Here is a 12,729-nt window from a genome sequence, read left to right on the forward strand (position 1 = left end):
AGCGAAGCTGTCCCGCCGCACGTGGAGAAGCGCCGGCGGCTCAGCAGGCCCTCCTCCTTCATCATGGGGCCGACAGGAGCTCCCTCGTTGTGCAGGAGGAAGGGAAGGAGGGGTGGGGGAGTAGTAAGGAAACTCAAGGATAGAAGGTCGAGGGGGGTCTGGAAACAGTTCGATCCGTCCTACGCAGTTAGTGAGCCAAGCAAATACCGGCCAATACACACACACACACACAAACACACACACACACACACACAGAGAAGCTCAGACACCAGGTACCGGTGCAGTATGCTGCTTTCCTCTATACTCCCTTCAGCCTACTGCTCCCTTTCTCCCTCACACACACTCTCACTCTCTGCTCTGTGAGTGTGTGTGAAAGCAGCAGCCTGTAAGTACTTAATAACGAATAAGCTCAGCCCCTCCCTCTCCCTCTCCTCCGGATGGGTAGGAGAGCTGCATCTTAGCTTGAAAATAGCCCCTCATGTTCCACATCTTATCTTTCTCTTCTGCTCAGTTTCTCCCTGCACTCTTACTTCTTGATTTAAGATTGAAAAGGGACACCTCACAGCTTTTCAACAGATTAGTCACTGGGGGGGTGAATCTATGATGTCTACAATTCTTGTTTATATTTCTTCAATATTGTTCCATCACTAACATGACATCAAGGGAGGACAGAAAACATACATGGAAGCTTTGGCTAAGTGCCTTTTCTTCCCTCACAACAGACGGGGGATATTGAAAATCATGTTTTGGAGAAAAACAAGATTGGGTGGTAACAGCAGAGCTACTGGGAGTAGAAACAGAGCCGTCAAGTTATACTTTGAGCCGGTTGCCCACCAGAATCAGTCACTACTGGAGACAGTTTGACCATTCAGTGCTTGACTTGCCAAAAGATGCCAGTTAAGAGGAAGTGCTGGTTTGTGTGACGACAGAGGACCACTGACTCCTCTAGCTCCATTGTTTATTATCTGCTTTATTAAATCTGAATACAGAATGACATCTCTTTATCAAATCAGAGTACCAGAACGTGAAGCATATACTCCATACTTTGCGATGCAGCTCTTTTACCTTATAGATTTGCCTTTTAACTTGATGCATACTTAAGTCTGAGGTTTTAAGTCATTTTTGGCCTCACTAAAAGGTCCATCTTGGACCTCTTCTGAGCTTTTGATTAAATCCAATGGTCATCATCAGCAGATAGTTTGTCCAGTTGGATTTGAACATGTCCCATTTAATGGTTTTTGACCATGTCGGCTTCCAAGCTGAGGCTCAAATTCATGTTTTCGACCCTGAGAAGAGCAGTTGAGCAAGCTGATGAAGAGCATGTGAGATGATTGAAAACTGCTGAACAGCTACTAAATGGATCTTGTGGTTCGTTTACAGCCTGAATGTTTTGTACATGACTCTTTGTTACCAAGAAAAAAAGACACTGAAGAACCAACACTGTGCAGCTTAGGTGGGTACTAACAGCAGCTAGTTAGCACAGTCATTGTGAGAACATTGGCAAGCACTGCTTTGAATAACACTATGTGCCCAATTGTAGCTGTTGTTCCACTGTTGTGTGTGATAGCGGCACAGATGATGCCACCTGTGTTTGTGACTTCATCAGACAGACAGCTGGGCCAGCCCTCTGTAGGCTTACAGCATGGCAAACGCAGCCGTTCCCCAGGCTGGTGTGGTGTGGCTTTACCCCTGACAAACTCCAATGCAAGACCTTTTGGCAGATGTAGGCACTGTGGGTTGAGCTTTGTAGAGAGGAACACTGCTTTCACCACATGGACCCTTAAGAGGTTTCTGTGTTTATGGCCAGCATACACCACACACTGTAACTGAATATCCACATTAAAAGCTGTGAAATGTCCCTTTAAGACACTGTATGTACGGGCTCTATCTCTAATTACACTATTCTTTAAATGTGCTAGTAATACAGCTTGTAAACTGTGACTGCACACACACACACACACATACACAATCACGGAACATGAGCTCTACTGAGGACAGAAGGAAGCGCTTAATCACACCAGAAGTAAAGAAAACCAATTACTTTCCACCACAGGCTACTTATCAGAACAACAAACAGGTTCAACAAGTTGATCAATCAAAATCTAGATTTAATCCGATATATACATCTCCATGCTGTCAAATTCTGTACTTCCAGTATTCAGCTGTCACAGCTGGAGGCAATTCAGATTCACATTGAGTCCAATATGGAAAAGAGCCCGGTGTGGTGGTGGTCTACTCTGACTGCACAAGGTTTCCTGGAGAAGTTCTCTCAATGGTGCAAATCCAGCTGTGGCTTTGGTGATGATTCTGGTATATCTGGATACCTTGCCAGACCCCGTTGAGAAATGATGTTCTGTTGCATGCTGTAAGTGGCCATGTTATGTAGTTTAAAAGGGAAACTTGATTAGTTGCTGAAGGCAAGGCCGTGAAAGTCTTAAGGTCATAATTAGGGTCATCAGGCTGGTTCATAACAAGTGACAAGCTAGCATAACTTGAAAAGGGATTCTGGGGGGGCACCAGTGGTTACTGTATCTATGTAGAAGTGAAAAGGCTTGGCGTTATCTTTGAAACCCGGTCTGCCAGCCACATTGTCTCCTGTTGATCCTTCCATTCAGCTGTCCTATTTTACTTTATACCAAACCTTGCTCGCGACTGTCCATAGAGAGGTTTCATCTAAGACAGCTTGGAGAGGTAAACAGTGTAGCCCCCTCCAAAACAACTGTCAATGAGCTAAGTGATGAATTTTAACACTGATAGGTAAGCAGCTCTGCCTGCCTCACTGGAATGTACTTTAATTAACACAGGTAATTAGGTAATGTTCTGGATGTGTAATACATGTCCCAGACCTAATTAGCCTGCTTGCAGAGGAAAAGATCATTTCTGCTGGTCCAATGGCATTGGAGAGGCACTTGAGAAACATTTGCTAAGTATAGTCATCATCTGGGTCATCAATCAAGTTATTTTCAGTAAAATCAGGACTGACTGTTGTTAATGAGTTCTGATTGTGGAAAATGCTAACCTCACCACATTCACTGGCTGAACAAACACAGCTCATTCAGTGAACTGTATGTATGGCCTTAACCGGCTGTAAACAGTCTGTCATTCATTCCTGCTTCTTGCCTTCCTACCAACAGCTTTAGCCTTCTGCATTCCTGCTAGTTTTAAAATTTTATTCAGCCTAAAATGACATTTTAAAGTTTTATCCACCTTTCTCTAAAAGCATTCCTGTCACAGGGACAGGCTGGACAAATGAGAGCTTTGTTTGAATATCAGCTCCTGGGCTTGACTGGCCGGATGGAGTTACTCGTGCACCACATCTACTCTCTCTGATGCTTTCTGTCTCATGTGTATCAGGTGAGTGGTGTCAGGTATAAGGAGTGCTGCTGTGCCAAACAGGCCAGTGCGAGCTGAGTGAGGATCTACAGCTGGCCTGAGCAGTAACCCAACACAGGTGTTGATTCTCACTGAGACAGCCAAAGCTGTAGTTAGATTTGCATCCTGAAGGATTACCTGATTTCAGACACAGTGCTGTGTCCAGTTTTATTAGCCATGTTAGTGATGAGATGGAAGTGTTAGTCAGTCGGTCCTCAATATTGACCCACACACAAAGTATCTCGTCTACTGGATGGATTGCCATGAAATGAAGTACAGACATCCGTGGTGCCTGTAAAATGGATTCTAATGACTAGCTTCTTCTGGAGCCACTAAGATTTGAATTTTGTGGTTTTGAGTGAAATGTCTCAAATTGAATGAAATACTTGTAAAAATTATCACATTCCCAGCAGCCTGAACTTTTTGCTTAGTGCTAATTTCAAAATGATAGCATGCTAACATGCATGATGTGCTCAACATTAGTGTTAGCATTGGTATTGTGTAACATGTTGATGTTAGCATTTAGCTAAAAGCATTGCTGTGTCTTAATACAGCCTCATAGAGCTGTTAGCATGGCTCCAGAGTCTCAGTCTTGTTTATCCAGATGTACTGTTAGCTAAATAAATTGTAGCAAGCTTACCCTGGCAAATGTGAAATCTTTGAATAAAAGGTACCATCCGATACTTTGTGTAATGACTCAGAACAAAACAAAGCTTTTCTGAGCTGATAATCTGTTTATTTTCAGCTGATATCAGCAATGAACCTTTTGATTATCACAACACTGCTGGGAACACAGCGTCACAACCTGCCACCGGTGGACAATAAAACTGTTTTGTAGTCATTCATAAATTTATAGTCAATAAAATAATATTAATCGAGCAGTGAAGCTCAAAGGAACATCCTGTCAGGCAAAAAGCATGACCACGCTGCAGACAAACTGTGACACAGTAACCCACCAGCTGCACACCACCATGCAGTGCAAGTGATACACACACTGCAGACAGTAGGTCACATGCAGACAGACATATCTCGTCTTACCTAAAGGCTACAAGGAGACCCTGTAAGCCTGGGATTAGCTTTGCAACAAAGAGGCTTTTTGAGCACTGGCCTACAGGCGTCTTCTGATGTATTCACTCACTGGAGGAACAGTCAGACACTCTGAGGAACAGAAGAATCAAGGCTCTTGTATCTGTCCACATGACAACTTTGGTGAGTAAAAGCTATTTTACGTTGGTGTGATCTTCGTTCTATCCTCATGAGAGACACCTCACAGACAAGGCACACATATGAAAGTACAACACAGAAAGCCACGAGACATCACAGATTAGAAAAACCGTCACAAGGGGTGGAGGGAGGGCTGCCACACAGACGTGAGGTAGGTTCCCGGCCTAGACAACAAAGATGTCAAACTGTTGCTCTAGCTGCTAACAAGCACTGCCTTGTCCACTGGTACCACTTCATACTGTACCTTGCTTTGCTTCAGGCCGAAACTTAAAGAAAAGTGTCCCAAGGTCAAGTGCTGACAGGACTAACTGCCCAAATCATGCTACAATGCTTTACATCCAGATCGTGTCAGTCAAAGCGAGTCCTTGGCCGTCCGAGCGGAGCTCAGGCCCCGAGGCCGTGATATTCTCCATCATCTGTCCTACTTCACTTCCACGGACTCTTCATTATCTACAGTAGATATCTCTGCTCTGAAGCCCTGTCCCTCTTACCACTCAGGCCTCCCGGGGATCAGCCACTCATTGGATGAGAGCATGGGCGGAAGAAGAAATGCTGAATTGCCAGTGGCTGAGAGTGTGGATAAGACCGGCCCCCTCCATGTTGTTAACCCCGACTGACGGAGCATAATCCCTGAGGCTGAGCTTAAATCCATGCTGACCCCACCTGCTCTCTCGCTCTTGCACTCCCTTGCTTTCCATTTCTCTCCTCCATTCAGCTCGCTCCCCTTTAATTCTCCATCTCTTCCTCATTTCTGTGTTCAGTCTCTTTCTCAGTTCTTTTCCCATCCTACCCTCTTCATTGCCCCTGCATCACTCTCATTCTCCACCTGTCTCTCACTCTGCAGTACAAGCAGACTTTGTGTTCACTTGGAAAGAAGACAGCAAGTCTGTGAAAGGCGGTTAAAGCGAGAGCGGCTTCAAGGCTTTTGAAGAAGCCTTGTCAAAGAGCCTCCTGGGTTTATTTTTGTTCTCAGTGAGTCACAAAGAAAAGATGGCTCACTTGGCAGCCAGACCACGAACACCAGAGTTTGTCTGTGCGTATGTGATGATGCAACAAAACTCAGATTACAATTAATAATCCAAACAACACTATGAAAACAGTCTGAGTCATAAACTAAAAATACCTGCCATAAAGAGCTGTTTTTCTACTCTGTATTAGACTCACTGCATTTTAACGACAAAAATATTCATGAATGTCTAAAAACATATCAGATAAAGATGTAGCAACATGGAGAGAATATCTATCCATCCATCATCTATACCTCTTATCCGTCAGGATCGTGGGGGAGCTGGAGCCAATCCCAGCTGACTTCAGGCAACAGGCGGGGTACACCGTGGACTGGTTGCCAGCCACCCACAGGGCAGACACAAAAAGACAGACAATCACTCCAGTCACCAATTAACCTCTTTGGACTGTGCCAGAGTGCCAGGAGACCCCAAGAAAGACCCCAGTCTCAGACGGATTCGAACCTGGAACCTTCTTGCTGTGCTAACCACCGCACCACCACTGAAGGGAATATGAGACTGACAATGTGCTCTATGCATCCTGATTTTCTTTCCATGCGGGGGCAATGTGAGAACTAACCAAAGCCCATGTAAACAAGGGTTGACCGTTGTAAATAAATATAGCAGAATATTTGGTCAGTCAGGGGCAAGGCACTTCACTCCTGCAACCCTGTAATTATGTTCCAACACAATGTAGAATTATCCTCTAGAAGTCATGTTTGTTGTTTTATGAGCTACAGGAAAAGAACCATCTCCACAGTCCATCTTCACACCTTAGCTGTGAACTTTCACACAACTCCTACAGTCTTCGTCTCAGTTCAGAAAAAAAAGTGTCATTTTGAGCCTGTACTTCTGACTGAGACATACAGCTGACGCAACTCTTCATTTATGGCTGTAGCCTTAAAATAAAGACATAACACCGGTCAGGGGAAACAAATCATCACTTTGACGCAGAACCAAGGGCTGGCTGAGGTAAATTCAGTTACCATGGATACCCATTTCAGGCTGCAGGGAGTGGAGGGTCAGAGAAACGCTCTCCTGCTGTCTTACTGAATCCTACTTCACAGATGCAGTCATGGTTAGAAGGTGATGTTGTCTGACAGACAACAGAGTACGCTCTCAAAAGACTTCAAGTCATTTTATTAGACTAATGTGCGCACACACGTTCAGTCTCACACAAGTGTGTGATACATGTGATAGGAAGTCAAATGTGATGGGGGGGTATATTTATGTCTATGTCATGCTTACTCCCTCTTGTGGTAGGCTTACAGTCCTGTCAAAGAGTGGAAAACACACGCATAGTGACAGAACGTTCCACAACCAAAGGTAAGGCACTGATGAATCTCATGTTTATTTGGTCACATGCTTGCAGTTTCAGATTGGAATGTAAGTGTAAGTGCAAACCTTCAACAAGTCAAGCAGAGAAAACATGACGTCACAGCTTCACACCCGTGTTTCACATGCATCCTGTGACACTGACAGGATCAAAACTACCCGGCAACAGCAGGCCCAGCACTGCTCACCTAATGTACTCAGTTACAATAGACGCACATGGCTGCTGCCGGGATCTGTATGTTCTATCTTTAAATGAAAGCAGATACACAGTACACAAGACGTGCAGTTCACTGGGCACAGCAGAGCATCCACAAGAGGGCGCTGCAACACAGGAGCAGGGAAGAAGCAGTGAGAGGGGTGACGTAAGACCCTCACCAAACATGCCCTTGAGCTTATTTGTCGGCAGTTATACAGCCTCTGTTAGATTCATGGTTTACCTACGCTTCTCCAGGCGTGCAGCTATCATTAGACCACAGTGAGCATCAACAACACAGAAAGAGAAGATCTGAAATGACAGAGCTCAAAGGCTGCGGCTAACAGCAGCATCAGGTTATGGGGACTTGGTGGTCATCCACAGCAGCTCAAGAGTAATTCACCTGGGGTTGGGACCCCCCAGCAGGTAAAGGGCTGTCCTGACATGATCTAACACTTTTACAAAACTCAACGTCACAGAATAAGAAAAGTGTCTCAAATAGAGGCAATTTAAAAGTGATCATCCTGCAGGTTTATGGCTGCTCATCAGTAGACAGGCACCAGTGAGCACCAGTGAGCACCAGTGAGCACCAGTGAGCACCAGTGAGCACCAGTGAGCACCAGTGAGCACCAGTGAGCACCAGTGAGTCACCGTTTATCCTCCCACAGTGTGTGGGTGTGGTAAAGGCTGACAAAACACTACACACAGCTGTCCTGGGGCTACAAATGTCCCCTGTCCCCAGGGTGCTTTTAATTGTCTTTAAGGGTTATCCTAAACCCTGGAAAACATAAACCAAAGAAAAGAGAGACAAAGAAAGCAGGACTCCAAGAGTTAAACGGCCCAGGACATATGTAGGTCTGTTCACAGCTCAGTGGTGCTTACTCTCAGTAGGTACCTGTGAGTGTGTGTTTGATCCAGTGTTTTTAGATTTCAGGCTTGTAGCTCGTGCTCTTATGTGGAGCAGCGAACATTCAGTGAGCAAGTGGGAGTTTAGTGGCTTGTCCATGTTCACAGAGATCCAAGGCTGCTGCTGCTGCTGCTGCACTGATCCAGTCTGTGACCTTTCTGTGAAGAGACAGCTGCTCCGACCCTTCAGCAGCCAATTCATATTCATGTGATTTATCAGAACAATTGCTGCAAAGAACTGGAGTTGTGCCTTCAGCCTTGTCAGAGAACTAATTACGCCAGGAAATGTGAAGGGATTCATAAAAATCAGATGACTGGATGTCACCAAGAATTGTGATGCTATGCATCTGTCGTAAGTCTGTCATGTAAGATACTGCATTTCATTGCCTTGTACTGTGCAGGTGTAATGACAATAAAGTTGAATCTAATCTAATCTAATATTTCCAGGAAAGGGAGGGGCTATTACACTCTGAATCGCTGGCAGACAGTCAGAGTATTCTATGCAACTTTATCTATAGAGTGGCAACTGTGGCAGCTAGTGGAAACTATGAAATGTGTTAAAATGTGGTGAGAGTAGCACAAAACGGTAAGAGTCATGAGGCCAACTAACTGAGCAAGTGAGAAAACTGGGAGACTTGTTTGTAAAATATGGGAAAATATACACGAAAATACAAAATCATGTGGAACACAGGTCTGTCTCTAATAATTAATAAGAGCTGCTTTTCTTTATAGTTGAAGTGAATAATGACCTTGGCCAGTAGTTGTTTTTCCATAACACTACTTTTTTTGTGGTGTAAGTGCAGGTCACTACAAGGCTAAGTATTTATTACATGGTAGGACAAGTCATGTCTGCAAAGGGCTTAAGCTGTGACAATATCTTCAGCTCAGTGTAATCAAATGTGTGACCAAAGCTGAACTATCCAGTAGCTTTATGGCTACATTTCATGTAGCTCTATGGAGCAGTGACTGCTAATTCTGTCTGACTTGTGTTGGAGCCAGGAGAGGTGGGATCATGATGTGATCCTCCTTTAACTACATGTGTCAGCACCGCTCCACAAGACTCTCATGGCAACACAGTCTGTTCAGGTGAGCCCCCTCCCTGAGGCGGCATGGACGTGGTTACTGCACGTGACCTTAAAGTTAGGACCACATCAGAAAATAGCCCAGATAACGAGTGAAGAGATTCCATGTGAAACAGAAAACTGAGTCACATGAGCAAAATAAAAACAGACTTTTGCCTGCAGTGTGAACATCTCCTCAGTCAGGAAAGTGAAACCTTGTTGATTTGCAGCTGAGTGCAGAGTACAACAGAAGTGTGCATCTTACCGTGGCTGTAGCTGACCCCCGGGCTGAGGGTAGAGGGGGGGGCTACATGCTCCCTGTTGGGTGTTTGGAGGCCTGCCTCCTTCTCCTTCTCCCTCTCCTTGTCCCGCTCCTTCACCTGACGCTGGCTCATTCTGCCTGGGGTCAGAAGGACGGTGTCATCACAGCTCACCACGGCAGCTACAGAGATGGAGAAATGACAAGGATGGAAGGTGAGAGATGAAAAGGGAGGACATGAGAGACATGCTGCCATCCTACTCCAGATCAGAGACACCTACATACAGCTCTCTTGGAGCCCGTGCTCAGTGCAGCCTTCGGTTTCATTACACATGAAATAACTTGTGTTTCCATGTCTTCTGATTGGAAAAGAGCCGATAACCTCAATATGTGTGCTTGTCCCTCGTTTACCTGCTCCTGATGGAACAAGCAGACATGTGAGTGCTTGGCAGTGAGAGTCACTGTGACATTAAAGCAGTTTTACCTTTGTTCCATGAGATACTCCCTGATATTGGGAGGGGAGGGAAGCTCCTACTAGCACTTGCTGGGTATTGGCACAATAATGTCTGCATTTGTATGTACCAGCCCTTGGAGTGGCAGAAACTTTCTTATCCATTCATGTCAGCTTCTTTATGTGCATCCCAGAGGACGGATTAGACATGTACACATACACATACACATGTATGTATACATATAAATGCACATATATGTAAATATTACTAAGCTTCTAATGCTGCCACTGGCATGTATTCTGTGCTTACACAACAGGTTGCAGGATATGCACATGCACATAACCTCATATGGTAGCAAAGATACTATATAATCCAGGTCACAATCCAGTGACCTGTCTATCCAGTCAGACAGTAGTGTCTTCAGCAGTGTTGTTGTGCTCTCGTGGGTATGGGTACACCACGAACACATGCTCACACGCTTTCCAACACGAGGCAGGTGACGGTAGTATGAAAGAGGCACAGAATCAGAAACACACATGTAGCAACAGAAAACTGTATATGGTTACACACTGTTCTAAAACTACACACTAGAGCTTAAAGGTCTGAGAGAAGAGAAAATACTGGGTGTTGTTCTGAGGACAGACAGACTATGCATCTTGTTAAACCTGTATGTGCAAACAAAGCCCCAGGCAAATCTAATGTCTATGCTTATTAATGAGGGTGGACCACTGCTGGATAAGCAAAGGTCTGGCAGAGCAGTTAGGAGTCTTTTGACTGTTTAAGTGCACAACACTGTGGTAACAAAAAACACATTTGTAGGAAACATTTGTCAGAGGAAAATGCATAACTATTAGCTTTTCACAAAACTTGAAACACACACACACACACACACTCCCTTATGTTTTGTCCAGCCCCGGCCCTCCCCTGTGTGACTGCCCTTAGCTCTTCCTCTGAAAGGTCACTGGCTTACCGGAGGTGGCATGGTGCTCTCTCAACTCTGCATGGTGCTAGCAGGAGAAAAGGGTGGAGACAGAAAAAGAATAGTACAAGAGTGATGGTGGGGAACACAGAGAGACCAAGGAACAGAGAGTGAGAGGGATGAAAAAGTGTGCCAGAGATTTTGGAGGTTAAAGGAGGGGAGGGGAGTCCATCATGTGTTGTTGACCAGATGTTGGCAGTGGCAGGTTTTGTGTGCAGCAGGATGTGTCATCAGCAACAGCAGCAGCAGTGGGAGAAGCCGCAGCCACACAGGACGACAACACATAACAAAAAGAGGAGACAAGAGACAGAAAACAAAAGAAAGAACAGACATTAGTTTAACCAAAATGTTAACAGAGGACATAACCTGACACATGACTGGCAGCACATCAGACAATGGCAGGGATGGAAGATGGGAGAACAGGACCGAATAAACTGACATCAGCCCTCTGTATGCACACACACACACACCTGTGCTGCTTTACAAGAGCAAATATTTGGACTGATGTGATGGTTCCTCCACCATCAGATGGCAGCTGACTGTACCACCACACTAGTAGAGATTCTTTCATTTAGCGCCACCAGTAATTAACAATGAAAGTGCAAATAATGGTGATGGATAAAACATAAGGGACCGTGGTCATGTGGACACTACACACAGGGATCAGAATTTATTACAATTCATCCTGGGGGGACATGCATGTGTGCTCAAATTTTCATCACAATCCATTCAATGTTTGTCGGGACATTTCAGTCTAAACACAAACATGTACTTCAAGGAGGCATTAAAGGAGAAGTCAGGGGATCAGCGTAGTCACTGGGACAAATCCTGACTGTCCAGCGTTCTGTGCCAATCATCCGCCAATCTGACGAGGTATTTCAGCACCGTGGAAACTCTGACCTGCTGATGCCATTAAAGGGAAAGTCAACGGATCCCAAAAGTCATCAGGATTCATCCACTTGGTACCATGAGCGTCCAGCCAGTAGCCCCCCGGATGAGAAGCTGCTGAGACATGCAAGTCTGGACTTATCCGTCCATGTATCCATGCAGCTAACATGGATGGATACAAATAAATAAAACGATCAATCGGTATAGCTGCATATCAATTTACTGGCGATTTGCAAATTAATTAATGAACAATTTGTTTGAGTTCTACTTTAACTATGATCAATTCATAAATGACTAATTTAAAACAATTAAAACAACTCATTTGTCTCTAAACTGTCATGTATCTGCCTCCGGCTGTCACAGTTACACTTTGCTGACATTGTGAGTTCATTATGTCTTTGATTTAAAGACGTGTCACAGCGCCACCTACACATGTATTATATATATTTTTCATATTAGTAAGTCCAGCCCACAGAGCAGCACTGGCAGCTTTCATTGGCCAGATGTGCCTGAGCTTGGGGGGTTGGGGGGCACTGAGCAGCTGAGCATAAAACAAACCCACTCCAATCACCACCACTACCTCTGTCCTGCACACTGCACACCAGCAGCAGCTAAGCAGGAACCCCATCAGCCCGATCACCCACAATCACAGCCGACTCTCAGACACACACAAAGTCAGAATCCTCCTCCCTCCATCTTCTGGAGGACAGCTGGCTCTCAGACAGGTTCACACGGAAAAGGCCATTTAACTAAGTCCTAAAGCCAATCCGTACGGACCGTGCAGTGAGGTGACATCACAGTCATACCTGGAATGGCGGCAGATCGCCCTAATCTCCAGTCAGACGAAACACAACTCAGTAAGGAGAAAGACAAAGAAAACAATGCCACTGATTGGATATCGCTCAGTAAATCAGGAGAGGGAAATCAAATCGCTACGTTCTGATTGGTTAGAAACCTTAGAGCCACTGTCTGAGAGGATAGGCAACACGAAGAGCTGCTTACAACAATAAGACCAGCGGATTAGGAAACTGTCACTGAACGTCAGAGGTCAATTAA

At 45.0% G+C, this 12,729-nt stretch overlaps 1 protein-coding gene across 4 annotated transcripts in view; it reads right to left on the bottom strand.

Annotated features, from left to right (window-relative positions):
* Positions 1 to 12,729, bottom strand: part of osbpl8 (oxysterol binding protein-like 8) — a 77,015-nt gene that overhangs the window by 27,919 nt on the left and 36,367 nt on the right. For 3 of the 4 annotated variants that reach the window (XR_011585897.1, XR_011585896.1, XM_070853587.1), the window contains exons 3-4: positions 10,777 to 10,813; positions 9,361 to 9,537 (exon numbers count right to left, since the gene is read on the bottom strand). Coding sequence is in view for 1 of the 4 variants with exons in the window: in XM_070853587.1 (XP_070709688.1) it covers positions 9,361 to 9,537; positions 10,777 to 10,813 (214 nt within the window). In the remaining 3 variants the exon portion in view is untranslated. The remainder of the gene's footprint in view (positions 1 to 9,360; positions 9,538 to 10,776; positions 10,814 to 12,729) is intronic. The other variant, XR_011585898.1, reaches the window with a different exon arrangement.

This window comes from Pempheris klunzingeri, chromosome 22 (genome assembly GCF_042242105.1).
Source record: "Pempheris klunzingeri isolate RE-2024b chromosome 22, fPemKlu1.hap1, whole genome shotgun sequence".
NCBI lineage: Eukaryota > Metazoa > Chordata > Actinopteri > Acropomatiformes > Pempheridae > Pempheris > Pempheris klunzingeri.